The sequence below is a fragment of the Petromyzon marinus genome, chromosome 28 (assembly GCF_048934315.1).
Source record: "Petromyzon marinus isolate PM22_M1 ecotype Great Lakes invasive population chromosome 28, UKy_Petmar_22M1.pri1.0, whole genome shotgun sequence".
In the NCBI taxonomy this organism is placed as follows: domain Eukaryota; kingdom Metazoa; phylum Chordata; class Hyperoartia; order Petromyzontiformes; family Petromyzontidae; genus Petromyzon; species Petromyzon marinus.
Window position 1 is genome coordinate 12,689,403 of NC_133694.1, and position 16,013 is coordinate 12,705,415.

The window sequence follows — 16,013 nt, forward strand, 5'->3', positions numbered from 1 at the left end:
ATTGCGGCGACGTCACCGGAGTGTGCTGTGGTGCAGACCAGGAGCGCTGCTCGACTTTCAAAACGCGGCTGACGCGTGCCAGACAGCCAGGGCACTCCCCGTCTGGATATTGATCTGCGTAAGATCCATTTTTTTTGGGTCTCGTCGTTCCCCGAACAAATGCAATTGATTCTCGTTCGATCCACGATTGTATGAAATTCTGCTTCCTGCTCAGAGGGTTTTACCTTCGTCTTGCGTTTTTATATTTACAGGAACTGCCAACCACCTTGTCCCTCCGCCGTTGGATATCGGAGAACGCTGAATTCTCAGTCACTCCGAGGAATCCTCTAAAATCATCAGAGGTCTGAAGTTGTTACGTTTCCTGCCTCTGGAACGCTATTCCAAGACATATCAGGAACGCTGATGTGGTACAATGACATATTTGAACTAAGATTTAAAAATACGTTTGAATTTGATGATTTAGTCATGTTTGCATGTTGAATTTCTTTCGCACAGTACTTAGCCACCATGCTAATCGGAGGTGCGGGGGAAGAACAACAAACCAAACACGAAAGCAGTTCCAATCAAAATGAGCTTGTCAATCTAGATGATTTACAAGTTCACAGCTCAAGTGGCTTCCGAATGTCGGAAAGGAAGAGCGTTCCAGACGTCCGCACAAGTGCTCCTGAAAGCGAGCGACGAAGCAACCATCTTTGTTCGATGGCCAGCCAAGTTCCATGGATGGCAGATTGACAGGGCCTGCCAATGGCTTTCGGAGTACTGTGCGTATTTTACTTTAAAAGTGCCCTTTAAAAGCAAATTGTATTCACGAAGTGTACGAGACGGAAACGTTTGCCCATGCCACACAAAACCACAGCAGAAACGTTAAGACAACAAAAGGCAAATCAAGACGCCAGGCGGTAGATTGTGGAAAACAGCGTTGCCATCTATTTATTGTTAAATATTTGTTTGTGATTATTTTAATGATCATGCATCATACATGTGGAGCTAAAAAACACTATTTTGACAAATTACCCTGAATTTGGTGAAAAGGAGTGTTTAGGTTACCCAGCCTTGTTGGTTTGCAGTGCACATATCATCAGGAACCAGAATCTCGTGCGAGCAAAGGACAACCTTAAGAGGGTTTTGGGTTAGATCGCGAAAATATAAAATGTGTCATTAAACCCGGCACCACCCTACACAGCCAACTAGTAAGGTTTGTCACGTTAACAGAACATGCCAATTCGTTACTAGTACAGCACACCGGTGTGTTGGAAAGTAAACCCACTACAACATTTAAAATTACTCATTTACAATTAAGTACTCAAATTGCAGATGTTGTAGTGGGTTTACTCTCCAACACACAAGAGTGCTGAACTAGTAACGAATTGGCACGTGTTGTTTACGTGACAAACCTTACTATTTGGCTGTGTGGCGGGTTTAATGACACATGTATATTCACAAACCTCTTTTTCTATTCAAAAACTTCTGTTATGGATAATATTGGTCGCGAAAGCCTACTACATGTTCAACTGATAGGACAACCTCATAACTGCAATCGTATCCCGCGGGCCCTATAGAACCGTCAGCCCCACGGACAAAACATTTGCAGACACGTGGTTCAGTCCACTGGCAAAAAAAAACCCTAATCATCTAAAACATCTCACAATGTCACCTTCCAAAAGTTGAACAAACCAACCGTGCAACACCGACCGCTGTGTGCGTGCATTGTGAGCTTCAAACAAATGGGATCATCGTCCATTGGCGCTTCACTTCTCACGGAACGGCGTCTCGCATTTGGAATAGTATTCGGGAATATCTTTTTAAGCCAAGCGTTTCAGTGAACACGAACGGGTCTCGCAACCTTCGCTCGGACGCGCAGTTCTGCAGCGTGCAAAAAGAATACAATCTGAGGCACAATTCAAGTTAAGACATCTGATACCAGGACAGCGAAGGCAAACGCAATATTATTAACAGCATGAGTCCAAGGCTCCAAGTCTGGAGCTCCTGAGTGTTTTTTCGACATTGCGGCTTTGCTGTTGCGGCAATTGCCTCGCTGGCTTCCAGACCTCGAAATAATCACCAACTTAAAACGACAGAATACCGAACCGAGGGAAATTAGTGGTGCACCTGTACAGACTTTTTTATCACTCAACTGCTGGATGAGGGCCTCCCCACACCGTACGGGTCACGGGCGGCTGTCTGACCGTCGTTCGCCACGATGAACCAGTTAGCATGGGTTTGTGATAGGCAGGTTGGGGGTGGGGCACAGAAGTACAGTACAACAATATATCTTGTTGCATTGCCCCTCTGCTGCCCACTCCAGAAGGGCAGCCTATACCACAAGCTGCTGCGCACGGTGGTTGCCCATCAAAGCGATATCCAGGCTTGCGAGTTCCGATGGGTGCATTACGGATGATTCTGGCGGATCGTGTCTTCAGGGACACAGCAGCCCACACAGGATGAGGGTATCACTCAAGTATTGCCTCCCGGCTTTGTCTCACCATCCGCCGCACCCACCGCGCCCTCCCCCCCCCAACCAAAAACACGAACCTAATTGTCCCTAAAAAAAAAGTCAGAGATAATATTGAACAGGAGCTCTCGTACCGGGGAACTTCTGAGACAAGGCTCGGCGACTGCTTATAGTTAAAGTGAGCAGCTCAAACGTAGCCATGGTGCCACAAATCCTTCGACTTTCTGCTCTCCCGTTTGGGTGGAGGCAGCGATTTAAAATAATAATGACTAATTACTCACCATTTTGCCCTACAAAGATAGCCAGATGAACAAGGTAATGCGACAAACATTAAAATACACAACACCTGCACACAACAACCCCCCGCCAGCCGCCCCCGTGCTTGCGCAGAAATGCGTGCGTCTCAGTGATCCACAGCTGGCTGAGGGGCCCTCACAGCGGGTTTCAGAACGCGCCCCCGATTGGCGCGCGCGAACGTACAAACGGTACAACGGGCCGAGTGACCACGTGATTAATTTTCCCTTGCTTTTCAGTAAAACGTGTGTTTTTTTTATCTCACGTTGTATTGCTCTAGGCATTGACACATGTCCAGCACAAACTGGTATTAGCCGGTGTTTTTTTTTTTTTCCCCAGTGTGTTCGAGGCAGTCAACGGTGACGTAAAAAAAAACAGGACCGATTCTCGGAGCAATGGTAAACGCGAGTTGCCCTGCCCGAGCCGTCGGCGGCGCCATCCCCGGAGACCGAAGGTGCACGTCAAAAACAGCCTAAGGATAAACTGCGTTATTGCCGTTAAACATTCGAGTCTCGCCACCGGTAATAAAGGCCCCCCTCCCCGAAGGCAGGTCCCCACGCCCGGGCGATCAGGTTGCGCAACCAGATCGCTTCAACCAAAATCATCGCTCCCGCAAGCTGTTTTGCCCACATCCGGGCGAGTAGTTGAGCCCACACGGACGTCGAGCCATGTGCTTTCACAGCGGAGCCCCGCACCCCTCCGGTGAAGCTCCACCCGTTTTGAAACACGTCGCTTTTAAAATTGGCGAGCAGACCCGCCCGCCTAACCGGTGGGGGTTCGTCGGTGTCCGCGACGGCTCGCCGCTCGTTTCGGCGGACGCGACGCGTGGAGGCAATTCGGCTGCGGGCCATCGATAGCGAGCGAGCGATCGTACGGACACGGACCACACCGATTTGAAGAGCGAGCGTGCGCTCCGCGTCGTCTCACACGTTGTAGACCATCTCCGCCTCCTCGTTGTCGTAGGCCGGGCCCGTGGTCTCCGCCTCGCGGGCCGGGTCCCCCATCTCTCCCATGGTGGATCGCCGCACGATGCGCCAGCCGCGGCCGGACTTGCGCGCGGGGCCGACCTGCAGATTGGACGATGGCGGCCGCATGACGGGGCAGTCATCGGCCTCGGCCTTCTTGAGGGTGCGTGCGTACTTCTTCATCTTGAACATGGTGCTCTCGTTGCTGTCCTCCACCCTGGGGTGCCGATTGACGGGGAGGAGGGGGGGGCCGGGACACGCATGGTGACCATCATCACGGCGACCGTCGGCACGGCGACCATTGGCACGGCCGCATTTCAATGGCGATACAGAAGCAAGCCCGCGACTTCGGCGGTTGGCGAAGCATTTTAAATATTTCTAAATCCGACAAGGCCTTAATTTCCACTGTTATCATCCGGTAGCAGGGGTGGCCCAGTGCTAACACTTGTGTCACACAGCAAGAAGTCCATGGGTTCAATTACCAACTCGAGTGCATTTCTGAGTGTAAGTTGTTTGTCCTCTCCCTCGTCTGCATGGGTCTCCTCTGTGTCCTGTGGCTTTTCCCAAAACGATTAGCACGGTTGGCTACGAACGGTGCGACACAAGAGCAATGTACATACATACAACTGGTACTGGCCAACCACCCCAATTCTGAAAAATGACCTGCTCATCCCTCAATAGGGCCCACACACACAGCAGCCCCCCACGACTGCCAAGGCTTGGCAGGACCCTGCCGAGCAAGAGTCTCGAGGCTAAGCGAGGCGTTCCTAGGTTAATGGGCGGAACGATCATAACAATAACGATGATGGAATACAACAAGTGTGCTTGATGTGGTGGATTGACAGCACACAGGAGAGGCCTTAAAGCGAAACACATAGGTCGAGAGCAGTGGTTCTCAGAGTGTAGTCACCGCGACTATCGGTGGTCCATGACGGTCCTTCAGGTGGTGTGCTGTGGCTGTAATGCAGACGAAGGTTGATCCGGACAAATGAACGACAACGCTTATTATACCTGTTTTGTTTCAGGCATTAATGAATATGTAACTTGATGTTTAATTTTTTAAAATGAAGTTAGGGTAAACTAACCCTCATGAAACTACCCTAACACTAAGATCTAAATGCCCGTCTTAAAAAGAAACCTAATAGCTGCTTTTAATAAAAAAAAATTGGTATGCATGCGAAACTTCATTCGCACTGTATGTAGCCAACCATGCTAATCGGAGGTGCAGGGGGGAAGGACGACAAACTAAACACAAAAAGCAGTCATGTGAATTATTTTGTATTACCGGTATTTACAGACAATTGCTCGTGAAAAATGGGGTGGGGAGGTGCTGGGTATTTAAATCGGCCGAGTGATCTGTGGGCCTAAAAAGTTTTGAGAAACACCGCTCAAGAGGAGGCGGTCGCCCATGACCATCCGGAGGAAGGGAAGCAGTTGAAATCGCTCACCCAGCCCCCGCCATCGCCCACAATACGACGACGGAAAGAAGAGCGAGCGATGGAGCCCCTTACCGGACGTGAGGAGCGAGCGATGGAGTATGAGGAGCGAGCAATGGAGCGAGCGAAAGAGGAGCGAGCGACGGAGCCCGTTACCGGACATACCAGCGACGGCAAACCACGGACGGCCGCGACGGCAAACCACGGACGGCCGCGCCGCTTCAAGCGCAGGACGTACCTCATGTACCACTTGTTGTTGTCGAGGCCAAAGTCGTCCCCGCGGTAGCCCAGCCGAGGCCACAGCCAGCGGGGCAGCCGCCGCTCCAGGAGCACTGTGGTGGCGGCCACCTGCCCCGCGGCACGAGCAAACACGCGGGGACGCACGCGGAGACATGCGGACACTCAACCACGTGGAGACATGTAGGCATGTGGACACACGCAGCCCAATGAAGATGCACAAGGAGACGTGCGGACAAACTAAACTACGTGCAGACATGCAGACACACACACGGAAACATGAAGACACGCGTGGGGACATGCGGAGAAGCATGAAAACATGCAGACATGCGGAGAAATACACGCAGACACGTGGAGAAGATTGACAGCATGCAGAGACACGCGGAGACACACACAGACACATGTAGAGATGTATGAAGATATATGGAGAAACAACAACAACAACAACAACCGCCATTCGCCACTAAGTGGCGGTGACGTCACCACGACGCTTGTGCCAGGCTATGTGCACCGTGAGGCTACGTGAAGTGTCGAACGCCCGCTGGCAGGAGGTCACTGGGCAGACCCAGGTGCCACGGGTCGACTGACTGAGATGACTGGCTGATGCACCACCTGTGCCCCCTACTGTGCCAACCTGCTGTGCTTTAGCCACCCGGCGTTCCGCTCGTTGTTGTGAGCGTCGCTCCTCCGCCCTCCGTTGTTGTTGGAGGGCGACTGCCTCCAACTGCCCAGTAGCATCCTTCACGAGCCTCCTCCACAGAGGCCGATCTTGACACCGCTGGTACCAGTCATCGGCAAGTCCACTCAGCTCCACGTCCTCCTGTACCACATCACTCCATCTCTTCTCTAGCCCGTGCCGCGCCCGCTTAGCCCCCTCAATCCGGCCAAACAAAAGCTGTTTCGGCATGCGGTGGCTGGGCATGCGGGCTACATGACCCAGCCATCGCAGCCTTGCCTGCCGGAGGAGCTCACCGATGGGACCCTGCCCAGATCTTTCAAGGATTTGTGAGCTCCTCACACAATCCAGTCTGGTTAAACCCAGGATGGATCGTAGGCAGGCCAGCCTAAATGTTTCTAACCGGTGAAGATGTTCCACCAGGGGGGTCCACGTTTCGCAAGCGTAGAGAAGGGAGGGAATGACCGTGGCCGAGAAGACCTGAAGCTTAGTGCGGAGCGACAGACCAGGTAGCTTCCACACAGCGTTACGCAACCGATGAAAAGATATTGCCGCTCGACTGATTCGGAGTGAGACCTCTGCTGTTAAACTGGAGCCAGTCATAAGCACACTGCCCAGGTATGGGAAAGTCTCCACTCTCTCCACAACTGCCCCATCACCGATTGGGAGTTGTGGGGGTGGAGTGTCCGATGGTACAAAATACCCAGGCAGGTGCTTAGTTTTGGTGGGGCTGATGGTAAGGCCCCACCTCTTAGTGGCACGCTCCAGTCTCAGCAGCAGCGTCTCCAACTCCTCCTCTGACTGAGCAGCTATTACCAAATCATCAGCATACATAACGTGCTTGAGCAATAGGGAGCCATCCCTTGACCGCACCCGGGCATCGATTAGCCTCCCATTATATCTGTACCATATGGAGATTCCCCCGGTACAGCTATTGAAGGCTTCACGAACTACGTGGTCAAAATAGATGTTAAATAATGTGGGAGCCAGAGGACATCCCTGTCGCACCCCAAGGTGTACAGGGAATGGCTCTGACTCCCGGCCACGTAGTTTTACCCGGGCCCGCTCACCATCATGAAGGTCCTTAATGATCGTGAGCAGAGGGTCAGGTACTCCAAAAGCACAAAGAACGACCCAGAGCCCAGGCCTACTGAAGGTATCATAGGCCTTGACCAGGTCAATAAAGCAGAGATGTAGGTCTTGTTGGAATTCCCTACACCTCTGCTGTAGCAGACAGACAGAAAATATGGCATCTGTGCAGGACCGCCCTTTCCTGAAACCGCATTGGGGCTCCGCAAGCCTCTCCTCAGCGTGCCTGGCAAGGCGATGCTGAATAATCCTTGCCAGGACCTTTCCCGGCACACTGAGGAGTGAGATGCCCCTGTAGTTGTTACAGTCTGTGCGGTCCCCCTTCTTAAAAAGGGGGACCACCAGGGCATCCTTCCAATCCTGCGGAACCCGTCCAGTGGTCCAGACTGTTGTTATGATGTCATATAGGGCAGTCTGTGCACAAACGCCACCCTCCCTCAGCATTTCGCTTGGGAGATCATCTCTGCCCGCTGCCTTTCCTGGTCTCAGACTCCGGATCGCCTTCAATACTTCCTCAGCAGATGGAACCTCAGCCAGCCACTCACAGGGGGTGACTTCATCCAATATTTGAGGCACCGCAGCCTCAGCAGGGTCATCCTCACTTTGTGCCACGATGTTTTCCTGGCTGAGGGATTTTCCCTCCCCCAGGACCTCACAGAAATGCTCAGCAAATCTGCGAACCTGTTCCTGGGGGTCGGAAATTGGATCACCGTTTTTTCCCCTAATGATGGTAATAGGTGTGGCGCTGCAGGTTACTTTTTTGATGGAGTTAAATAGAGATTTGTGATCACGGGCCACTGAGGCAGACTCCATCTCCTCAGCAACCCGCGACCACCACCCATCCTTGCAGCGCCTCACGGCTCTCCGAACCTCCGAGCGAAGGCTGCGGTAAGCCTCCTCATTCTCTGACGTGGGATTCTGTAGCCGATGACAGTGGGCCTGTCGCTTTTTCTCAACCATCCTGAACAACTCCTCTGTCAGCCAGGGTGTCTGGGGAGGTCTGGACCGCGTACCCAAAGCAGCCATTGCAGCTGCATGAGTCACAGTCCTAAACCTCGCCCATTTACCCTCGACATAAGTGAGCGCATGTGCATGCTAGATCGCATGATCATGTTTTTGCTCATCCCCGTGTGAGTACAGGCCCGTAGGAGTCTTTAGGCCCCAATGCAAGCAAACTAAAACTTTTTATTTTTATTTTACCAGGTTAAGCTCACAGAGCTACGTAGCTTGTTTTCAGAAGCGACCTGGCCACAAATGCTAGCTCAACGAAACGGCTTATCATGACGTGGAAATGTATAGCAGCCAAATACTCTAGACGCGTGATGTTGATTCTAAATGTGGCGGGAAAACACGGAGGGCCCAGAGAAAATCCACGCAACCGTGGGGAGAGAGAGAGACACGCAAACTCCAAATATACAGCAGGCATGACGGTCGGGCTCAATCCCACGACCTAATATAGACCAGGGGAGGTAGTTAACATCTCGTCACCGTGGCAGAGAGCTCACGTGACCAGCATATCAGCTGGGAGGCCACCTTGGGCAGCACTGCTCTCTGCTCTCTCCTCTTCAAAATCCGAGTGCCCCTCATATTTAGGAAAGTATGTGCGCAACAAATACAGTGAGAGGCTCGAATTCATTTGAGGATGAAATCTTTCAGTTCAAATTAGTTTTTTTTGTTTGTCTCGTTTGTGCAGCTGCCCACTCAATTAGCTCGAATACAACATGCGCTGGGGCATTTCCGTTCGTAACATTACGTGCGGACAATTTGCCACTCGTGAAATTGTGTGGACAGATATTTACGCGCACTACTCACAGCACGTGTGTCGCGAGCATGAGAATGAAGATGAATCGACACACCGCAACATTCCCAGCAGGCGTACACGGGGGGATTGGGGGGTAACTGAGTGTTGGGTAAAATACGTGGCGATGCGTGTATTTGACAGAGTTGCAAGGCTCGTCCACGGCAAGCCTGACAAGGCCTCATCGGCACGGTTCGTCTTGGGTCCCTTTTGGTTCAACGAGCAACCGGTGAGTGCAGAGCACATCCGGTGCACAGCTACGTGCCCGGCACGTGCGTAGGGGCTATTACGCTTCGATCATTCGCTACACGGCGTTGCGTACATCCATCACGCGGCGTTGTCTGAACACAGCCTGGCTCGCCAGCCCACCCTCCCGCCCGCCAAACCTCGACACCGCCCGCTCAATGCCCCCTGCCGGCGGCACCGACGCCACCCTTACCTGCGCCCGCCACAGCTCGTCACGCTCGTGCGCCACGCGCCAATGCGTGTCGCCCATCATCGCGATGAGCAGGTTCACCATGAGCAGGAAGGCGAAGATCATGTAGGAGACGTAGACGAGCTTGATGATGATGGGGACCTGCTTGTCGTACGGGATCGGGATGTCCAGCAGGCCCAGGAAGAGCTGGAACATGGTGAAGAGCACCGTCTCGAAGCCAGCGAAGTGCAGGAAGTCTTCCCTTCTCAGCAGCTGGAAGCAAATGTGAAAGGCTGGGGGGGGGGCGGAATGGGCCATGCAGGGTTCAAAGAGTCAACGCAAACTCCCCTCACGCAAACTTCCATCGTCCTCGCAGCGGTGGTGGCTTTTGGTGAGCGGTCGAACGAAGACGGTCGCCGCATTGCGCGGCGTTTTCAGATGCGCTTCTACGGCGGTCTGGAATGCTCTTCTTTCAATATTAGGAAGCCACCGGAGCTATGCACTTTTAAATAATTTACATTGACAACTCATTGCGTTAGAACTACACTTTGTAGTTAGTTTGTTGTCCTTCTCCCGCACCTCCGATTGGCACGATTGGCTACATTTAACATACCACGAGGATTTTCCTGACTGAGGGCCAAAGAGAAGTTTCAAACACGTTTGGTGGGCAACCACACAGTCACACATTCACACTCTCACACCTCGGTGATACCTCAGTCACTCGGTGGAGGCAGTCACCAGTCGCAATGGCAAAAGTGACTGAGCGTGGCGCTGCAATAGGAAATGCGGGGTGTTGGGAGGTCTAAATTAGTCCCCCCCCCCCCCCCCCCCCAGTATCCGATTAGTGCAGCTAGCGGTGCGACGGTGGTGAGATGTTATCTCCCTGGCCTGGTACACAGGACATCGTTGGTTCGATCCCGATCCTGACGTCCACTGTATATATTTACATGTCTCTATCTACCCGTGGTCACGTGGATTTGTCACCGGGTCCTCCGGTTTTTGCCTCGACATTTAGAATCAATATCACGTATTTACAGTATTTGGCTGCAAGAAATTTCCACATGATGATAAGTCATTTGTGGCCAGGTCGCTTCTGAAAAAGGGCTACATAGCTCAGTGGGGACTTACCTGGTGCAATAAAAAGAGTTTAAGAAAAAAAATTGAATAGGATGCTTGCAGTGGACAGAGAAACATTATTCACGGGCCTTTTCAAATTGGTGGGCCTCTTATGGCCACAGGCCATAATAAATGAAGCAGCGATTCATATGGTCCTCAACCGTGGTTGATAGGTGAACGGCGTTAGCGGCACTTGTGTCGCAGTGTAGCTTGGGTCTCAGAGTGATCGGTGACGGGGGAAATAAAAATCGTAGCTCGCATTATTGCCGAGGAAAAAAAGCCACTTGCACTTTGTGTCTCAAGCCTTTTTCAGCAGGGTCTTGCTTCGGGACGCTTTGGAAAAAACGCCGCGTCTCAAGTTGTTTACGGCATGCGAGCAAAGCAGAGCACCCGCCAACACACCAGGCAGCCCATTTGCTGTACTGCCACCTTCTGGCCATGCTGTAGCCCCTGCAGGCGGGCGACTCACGTACGGTAGGATCCTGACCGGAGTGGAGAAGTATGGTCAAGCGACCAACACCCCCATGCCCCGCACGGTGTGGGGAGGGGTCCTCATCCAGCAGTGGAGTGACAAAAGGGGGCCTGCGAGTAGCCAGGAACCACCATGGGAAGACGAAGGGAGATACCACACGCCATCGCATCGTCCCGAGTGGCGTCTTAATTATTGTTACGACGTTCCCCTCGTTATTCGCGGAGGGGGATACATTCCGGAGATGCTCGTGAATAGCACATTTCACAGAAATGGATATTGGCCTCCGAAAATCCAATCGTTTTAATGAAGTCCTTTGAATAAATACATAAATAAGCTGTTAGGTATAATTAACTAAATACAAATAGTTTCTAAATAAACTCATCATCTTATTTCATCACCTTATCTCATCACATTTCCTTTTCTCTCTCTCACTTGCTCTCGATGAAGCTAGAGTTCCAGACGCAATTCGCAGACAGACAAAATCGTGGAAGGGCAAATTCGTGACTAACGAAGGACTGCCGTACAATGCGACTGGCTGTGGCTACGCTGTGAAACGTCCCAGGACAGTTGCTGTCTCAATGAAGACGAAAACCCGGACGGGTGGCCCCATACTTCGTGTAACCAACTGCGCCGGATGCTCCGATCATCCGTGCCAAGGAGCAGCGATCCGCGCGTCTCCCCATCTCCACCGAGCCCACGGCTACCTGAGGCGTATCCCAGGAGCACCATGAGCATGAGCCAGCAGAACCTCAGCAGATCTCCAAACAGCATCTGTGGGGATGAAAATGGGGCATTCTTACTGCACTATTTATGGACATATGTGGGCAAAGATCTCTCGTCTAGCATACACAGGCTGTTGGGGGCAAGTGCCCTTAGCGAGTAGCACCTATGAAGGGCGGTGCGACGCATGAGAGGGTGGTGTGGCCAGCACCACGCCCGGCCGCCTTTGTCTCCCCAGTGCTGACGTTTGCACACCGCGCCTACGATGGAGTGAACCCGAGGGGAGGGGCCCGGGACAGCTTTGCATATTCGTCACCGATGTTTTCCCCGAGCGGGAATCAACGCCGCGTGGGTGTGGTCACATAGCGTGGCACGCTAACCGCTTCACTGCCGCTCTCCACGTGCTGGCAAACAGGGTGGCGCTGGCACTCTGCAGCGTAGCTACCGAGCATGCGGGCCGCACGGCCGGACTGGGACCCGCAGGGCAGTCGGGGGAGTGCCCAGCGCACGGAGAGGCCGGCGGGCCCTCGTCATCACGTTGGGCCCGCGGGCCATACCTTCTGGATCATGATGGTGAAGGGGCCGAGCATCTCGAAGCCACGGGCGAAGAACATGGTGTTGCACCAGCCGAGCACGAGCGCCACGGCCATGGGCACGTACTCGCCGTGCGTGTTGGTGAGGCGCATCAGCAGCAGCAGCATCACCAGGCACGAGTAGCAGATCCTGCACCGCCGCCAGTGCACCCGTGGAGACCCACAGCAACGCCCCAACCCACTGTCAATCCGCTGCTGGATGAAGGCCTCTCTCTTCTCTCGCTCCTCTCGCTCTCTGCGTCGCGCCGCTCACGAGGGTTGCTCGACCGCGCTTCATCTTGCTGGTGAGCGCGGGTGACCAGTTCACGCGACCGGATCATGCGAACCGGTTCATGTAAACCGGTTCACGTGAAACACATTTGGAGTGACATGCTACCAGGTTGGCATCGGTCTGATCGTCGGGCGGCAGGGTGGTGGTGCAATGGCAACACTAGAACCACGCACCAAGAAGGGCCCCTGGGTTCGATTCCCGACTGGGGCTCCGTTCTGTGGGGAGTTTGTGACTTCTCCATCCGTTCTGCATGAGCTTCCTCTCGTAGCTAGACAAGAACCACACGTACAATGTAACTGCTATTGGCCAAACAACTCAATGCTAAGTTGGTAGGTCCCCCCCGCCCCTGCAGTGTTTTAGACCACGTGGCTGCCAAGAGGGCATCCTGGGTAATCCCACGGATCACGCGAGGAAAATAATGAAGACTATCGGCAAGCCGCATGGCACGGGGAGAGGGCCTCATCCAGCAGTGGATCCGACAAACGGGCCTTGCATGTACAAAAAGTACTCACGTTAAATACAAAGTGAATTAAAAAGGGTGTCTAGAAAAAATGAGACATTATTCAAGCGATATGTTGAGAACGTGACCAGTGGAGAAGAGCCACGGAGAGAACAACACTCGCGTGAGGAGGGGGAGGGAGAGGGGGAGAACACAAAACTACCACACCGAGGGGAGGAGATGGGGGACTCCACAGACAGCCTTGGGTGCTGGCGAGGGGAGTGAGACGAGAGGGGAGTGGAGTGAGATGAGAGGGGAGACGCAGGAGCGTGCGTGGAAGGAAGTGGAGTGAGATGAGAGAGGAGAGGCAGGAGCATGCGTGGATGAGCGTAGAGTGAGATGAGAGGGGAGTGGAGTGAACTGAGAGAGAGAGGCAGGAGCATGCGTGGAGGCGGTGCCGTATCAACTGGGTGTGGCTCCTCACATGATGATGTGGAAGGGGCCTCCGGTGACCGTGCTTCCAAAATAGCGCTTCACTCCGGTCCGGATCATGTCCCGGACCTGCGCATCGGACGACATCGAGACGTCACGGGGAATGGCGCCATCAGTCTGCGCCGACGCGGGGACTAGAAACACGAATTGCCACGCGCGGGAGGGTTACCACGTACATCGCTATTCTCATTTCTGTTATACACGGGACCTCTACACGAGACCTCTAGACTTGCTTTAAATGCATAGGACGTTCAGAAAATGCAACGTTTTGGGAAAAGTTGAACCCCGGTGGGAGGGAGGCTGGCTGGGGTGGGAGGGAAATATAGACAAGTTATTTAGGTTGGGAATTGCCTGAGTACAATAGCAGAACGCAAGCAAGGAGACAGCACGCTCAGCACATTCATTCATCGCCGGCGTTAAGAGAAAAGTTCCTGAGCAGTGGACTGGAGAAATGAAGCCACGAACCTAAGTGGTGAAAGCATCTCAGATATTTCCGATGGCAAGCCAACTGTGACGGCCGACGTGAACTCAGACGACGATCGATGGGCTTGCTGAAGAGGGCCGCAGAGCCGGGCCCTACGTAAAAAATGAGTCAAACGGATCGCTCAAAGGGCACGTACGGCAGAACCGCGCCCCACAACCAGAGTCCAACTCATTGCTCCGAACGGCGATCCACCCTCCGCACGTGCCACGCGCACCTATCGTTCAAGAGGCGGTGCCTCACCTCGAAGACGAGCATCATGACGGCCCCCACCACGACCACGATCTCCCCGGATAGGCGCAGGAAGTCGTCGTAGCTGTCGTAGCACGCCTGTCAAGACACGCACCCCACACGCACCCCCACACGCACGGCGATCAACGGCGCACGCTCGTGAGACCCCCCCCCCCACCCGCCCGCCATGCGTCCATGCTGACCTTACGCGTACCACACAGCAACGTCGTCGCTTCCTTCCTCCTGCCGACCGCTAATGACCTCGATGTGCGGCTTACGACGTCCCCCCCGGCCGCGGTGCCGAGGGGCTCTTGGAGCGTTGTTAGCGGGGCGAGCGCGGCGAGCGGGGGGAGCGGGAGGAGCGCGGCGAGCGCTGCGACGTCGCTCAGTTCAACTTTCCTGCTGCGTTTGCGTTTCGTACACACGCAGCGGAAAATCATGAACCTATTATTATATTCGAACGAAGAGCCGTCTTTATGTTCAAATATGACTGGAGGGGAGGGGGGCAGGCAGGCAGGGCAGCATGGGCACAAGAACCCGGGACCAGCTGCCGTCCCTGTTGGCTGGACCTGGGCCATTCCTGTTCGGGCACATCCCGGTTGCCGCCAGTCGTGGGAAACGCATCACGTGTGCTGACTCGGCGTTCCAACATGGCCACCATTGTCGCGGCCGCCCGGCCACCTCGTGGTGTGAGCAAGCGAGACGATCGCTGAAGAGCCGCTGTGAGAACTCGAGCCTCAGCCAGTTCCTACGACCTGACCCTCAGCCCGAGCCAGGTCGTACCGCCCGAGCCTGAGCCGGAGCCCGAGCCAAGTCGTACCGCAAGGGGCCGCTGCACCATGACGAAGTCTCCCAGGCTGGGCGGCTGCAGTGTGGCCGAAGAGGCGTTGTAGTCGGCGTAGAGCTCGAGCGGCCGGTAGATGCAGCAGAGCGTGAAGATGACGATGTAGCACATGTAGATGAGGGCCCAGAGCCAGAAGTAACGGCGCCCGTACAGCGACCACTTGAGGCTCACGAGCTCCTTGACCGGCGTGATGTCCAGGATGCGACGCGCCTGCGCAGAGCAAAGACAAAGATCGCTCATGTAGCCTTAACAGACTGTTGGGGTCAAGTGCTGTTAGCGAGCGCCTATGAAGGCCTGCGCGGTATACGAGGGGTGGGTGGCCAGCACCTCGTCCGGCCGCCTTTGTCTCCCCAGTGGCGATGTTTACACACTGCACCAGGTACTCATTGGAGGCTGAGTCGACCTAGGGGAGGCCCAGGACCGGTTCAGTTAATCGTCACTGGTGTTGGCCGTGAGCGGGAATCGAACCCCGGTCGCCAGGTTCATAGCGCAGCGCACTAAACACTACACTACCGCTCCCCAAACTTGGGCCGCTGGGTTCGTAGCACAGAGTGCTAATTGCTGGCCCACCGCTCCCCATAAGGCACACATACGCGCACACACGTGTGTATGCGCGTGTGTGTGTGCACGTGCAGTGGCGTTCAGCAGGTGGCACCCCTCCCCTCCACTGCAGAGGCTTCTGTGCTCTGCCAGCCATATTCATAACAAAAAACTTTAAAACTATTTTACCTATTTTTTATTTTACCACTCAGCTATATCGCTCTTTTTCAGAAGCGACCTGGCCATCACAAACGATAGCTCGATGAAGTGGCTCATTACGTGCAAATTTATAGCAGGAAGGAAAGACCAAAGGACCCGGATAAAAATCCACACGAACACGGGGAGAGAGAGAGATACCGCAAACTCCAAATACACAGCAGGCGTTAGGATCGGGATCGATCCCACGACCTCCTGCATACCAGGCGAGGTAGTTAACATCTCCTAGCCACCCG

The 16,013-nt window shown here is 53.9% G+C and overlaps 1 protein-coding gene across 2 annotated transcripts in view; it reads right to left on the reverse strand.

Moving 5' to 3' along the window:
• Positions 1–904: 904 nt before the first annotated feature.
• LOC116947033 (transient receptor potential cation channel subfamily V member 5-like) overlaps positions 905–16,013 on the reverse strand; it is a 70,891-nt gene continuing 55,782 nt past the window's right edge. For both annotated transcript variants that reach the window (XM_076070336.1, XM_032962401.2), the window contains exons 8-15: positions 14,998–15,231; positions 14,190–14,276; positions 13,458–13,534; positions 12,228–12,393; positions 11,655–11,721; positions 9,387–9,655; positions 5,386–5,495; positions 905–3,928 (exon numbers count right to left, since the gene is read on the reverse strand). In XM_076070336.1, coding sequence (XP_075926451.1) covers positions 3,670–3,928; positions 5,386–5,495; positions 9,387–9,655; positions 11,655–11,721; positions 12,228–12,393; positions 13,458–13,534; positions 14,190–14,276; positions 14,998–15,231 — 1,269 coding nt within the window. In that variant the 3' untranslated portion in view covers positions 905–3,669. The remainder of the gene's footprint in view (positions 3,929–5,385; positions 5,496–9,386; positions 9,656–11,654; positions 11,722–12,227; positions 12,394–13,457; positions 13,535–14,189; positions 14,277–14,997; positions 15,232–16,013) is intronic.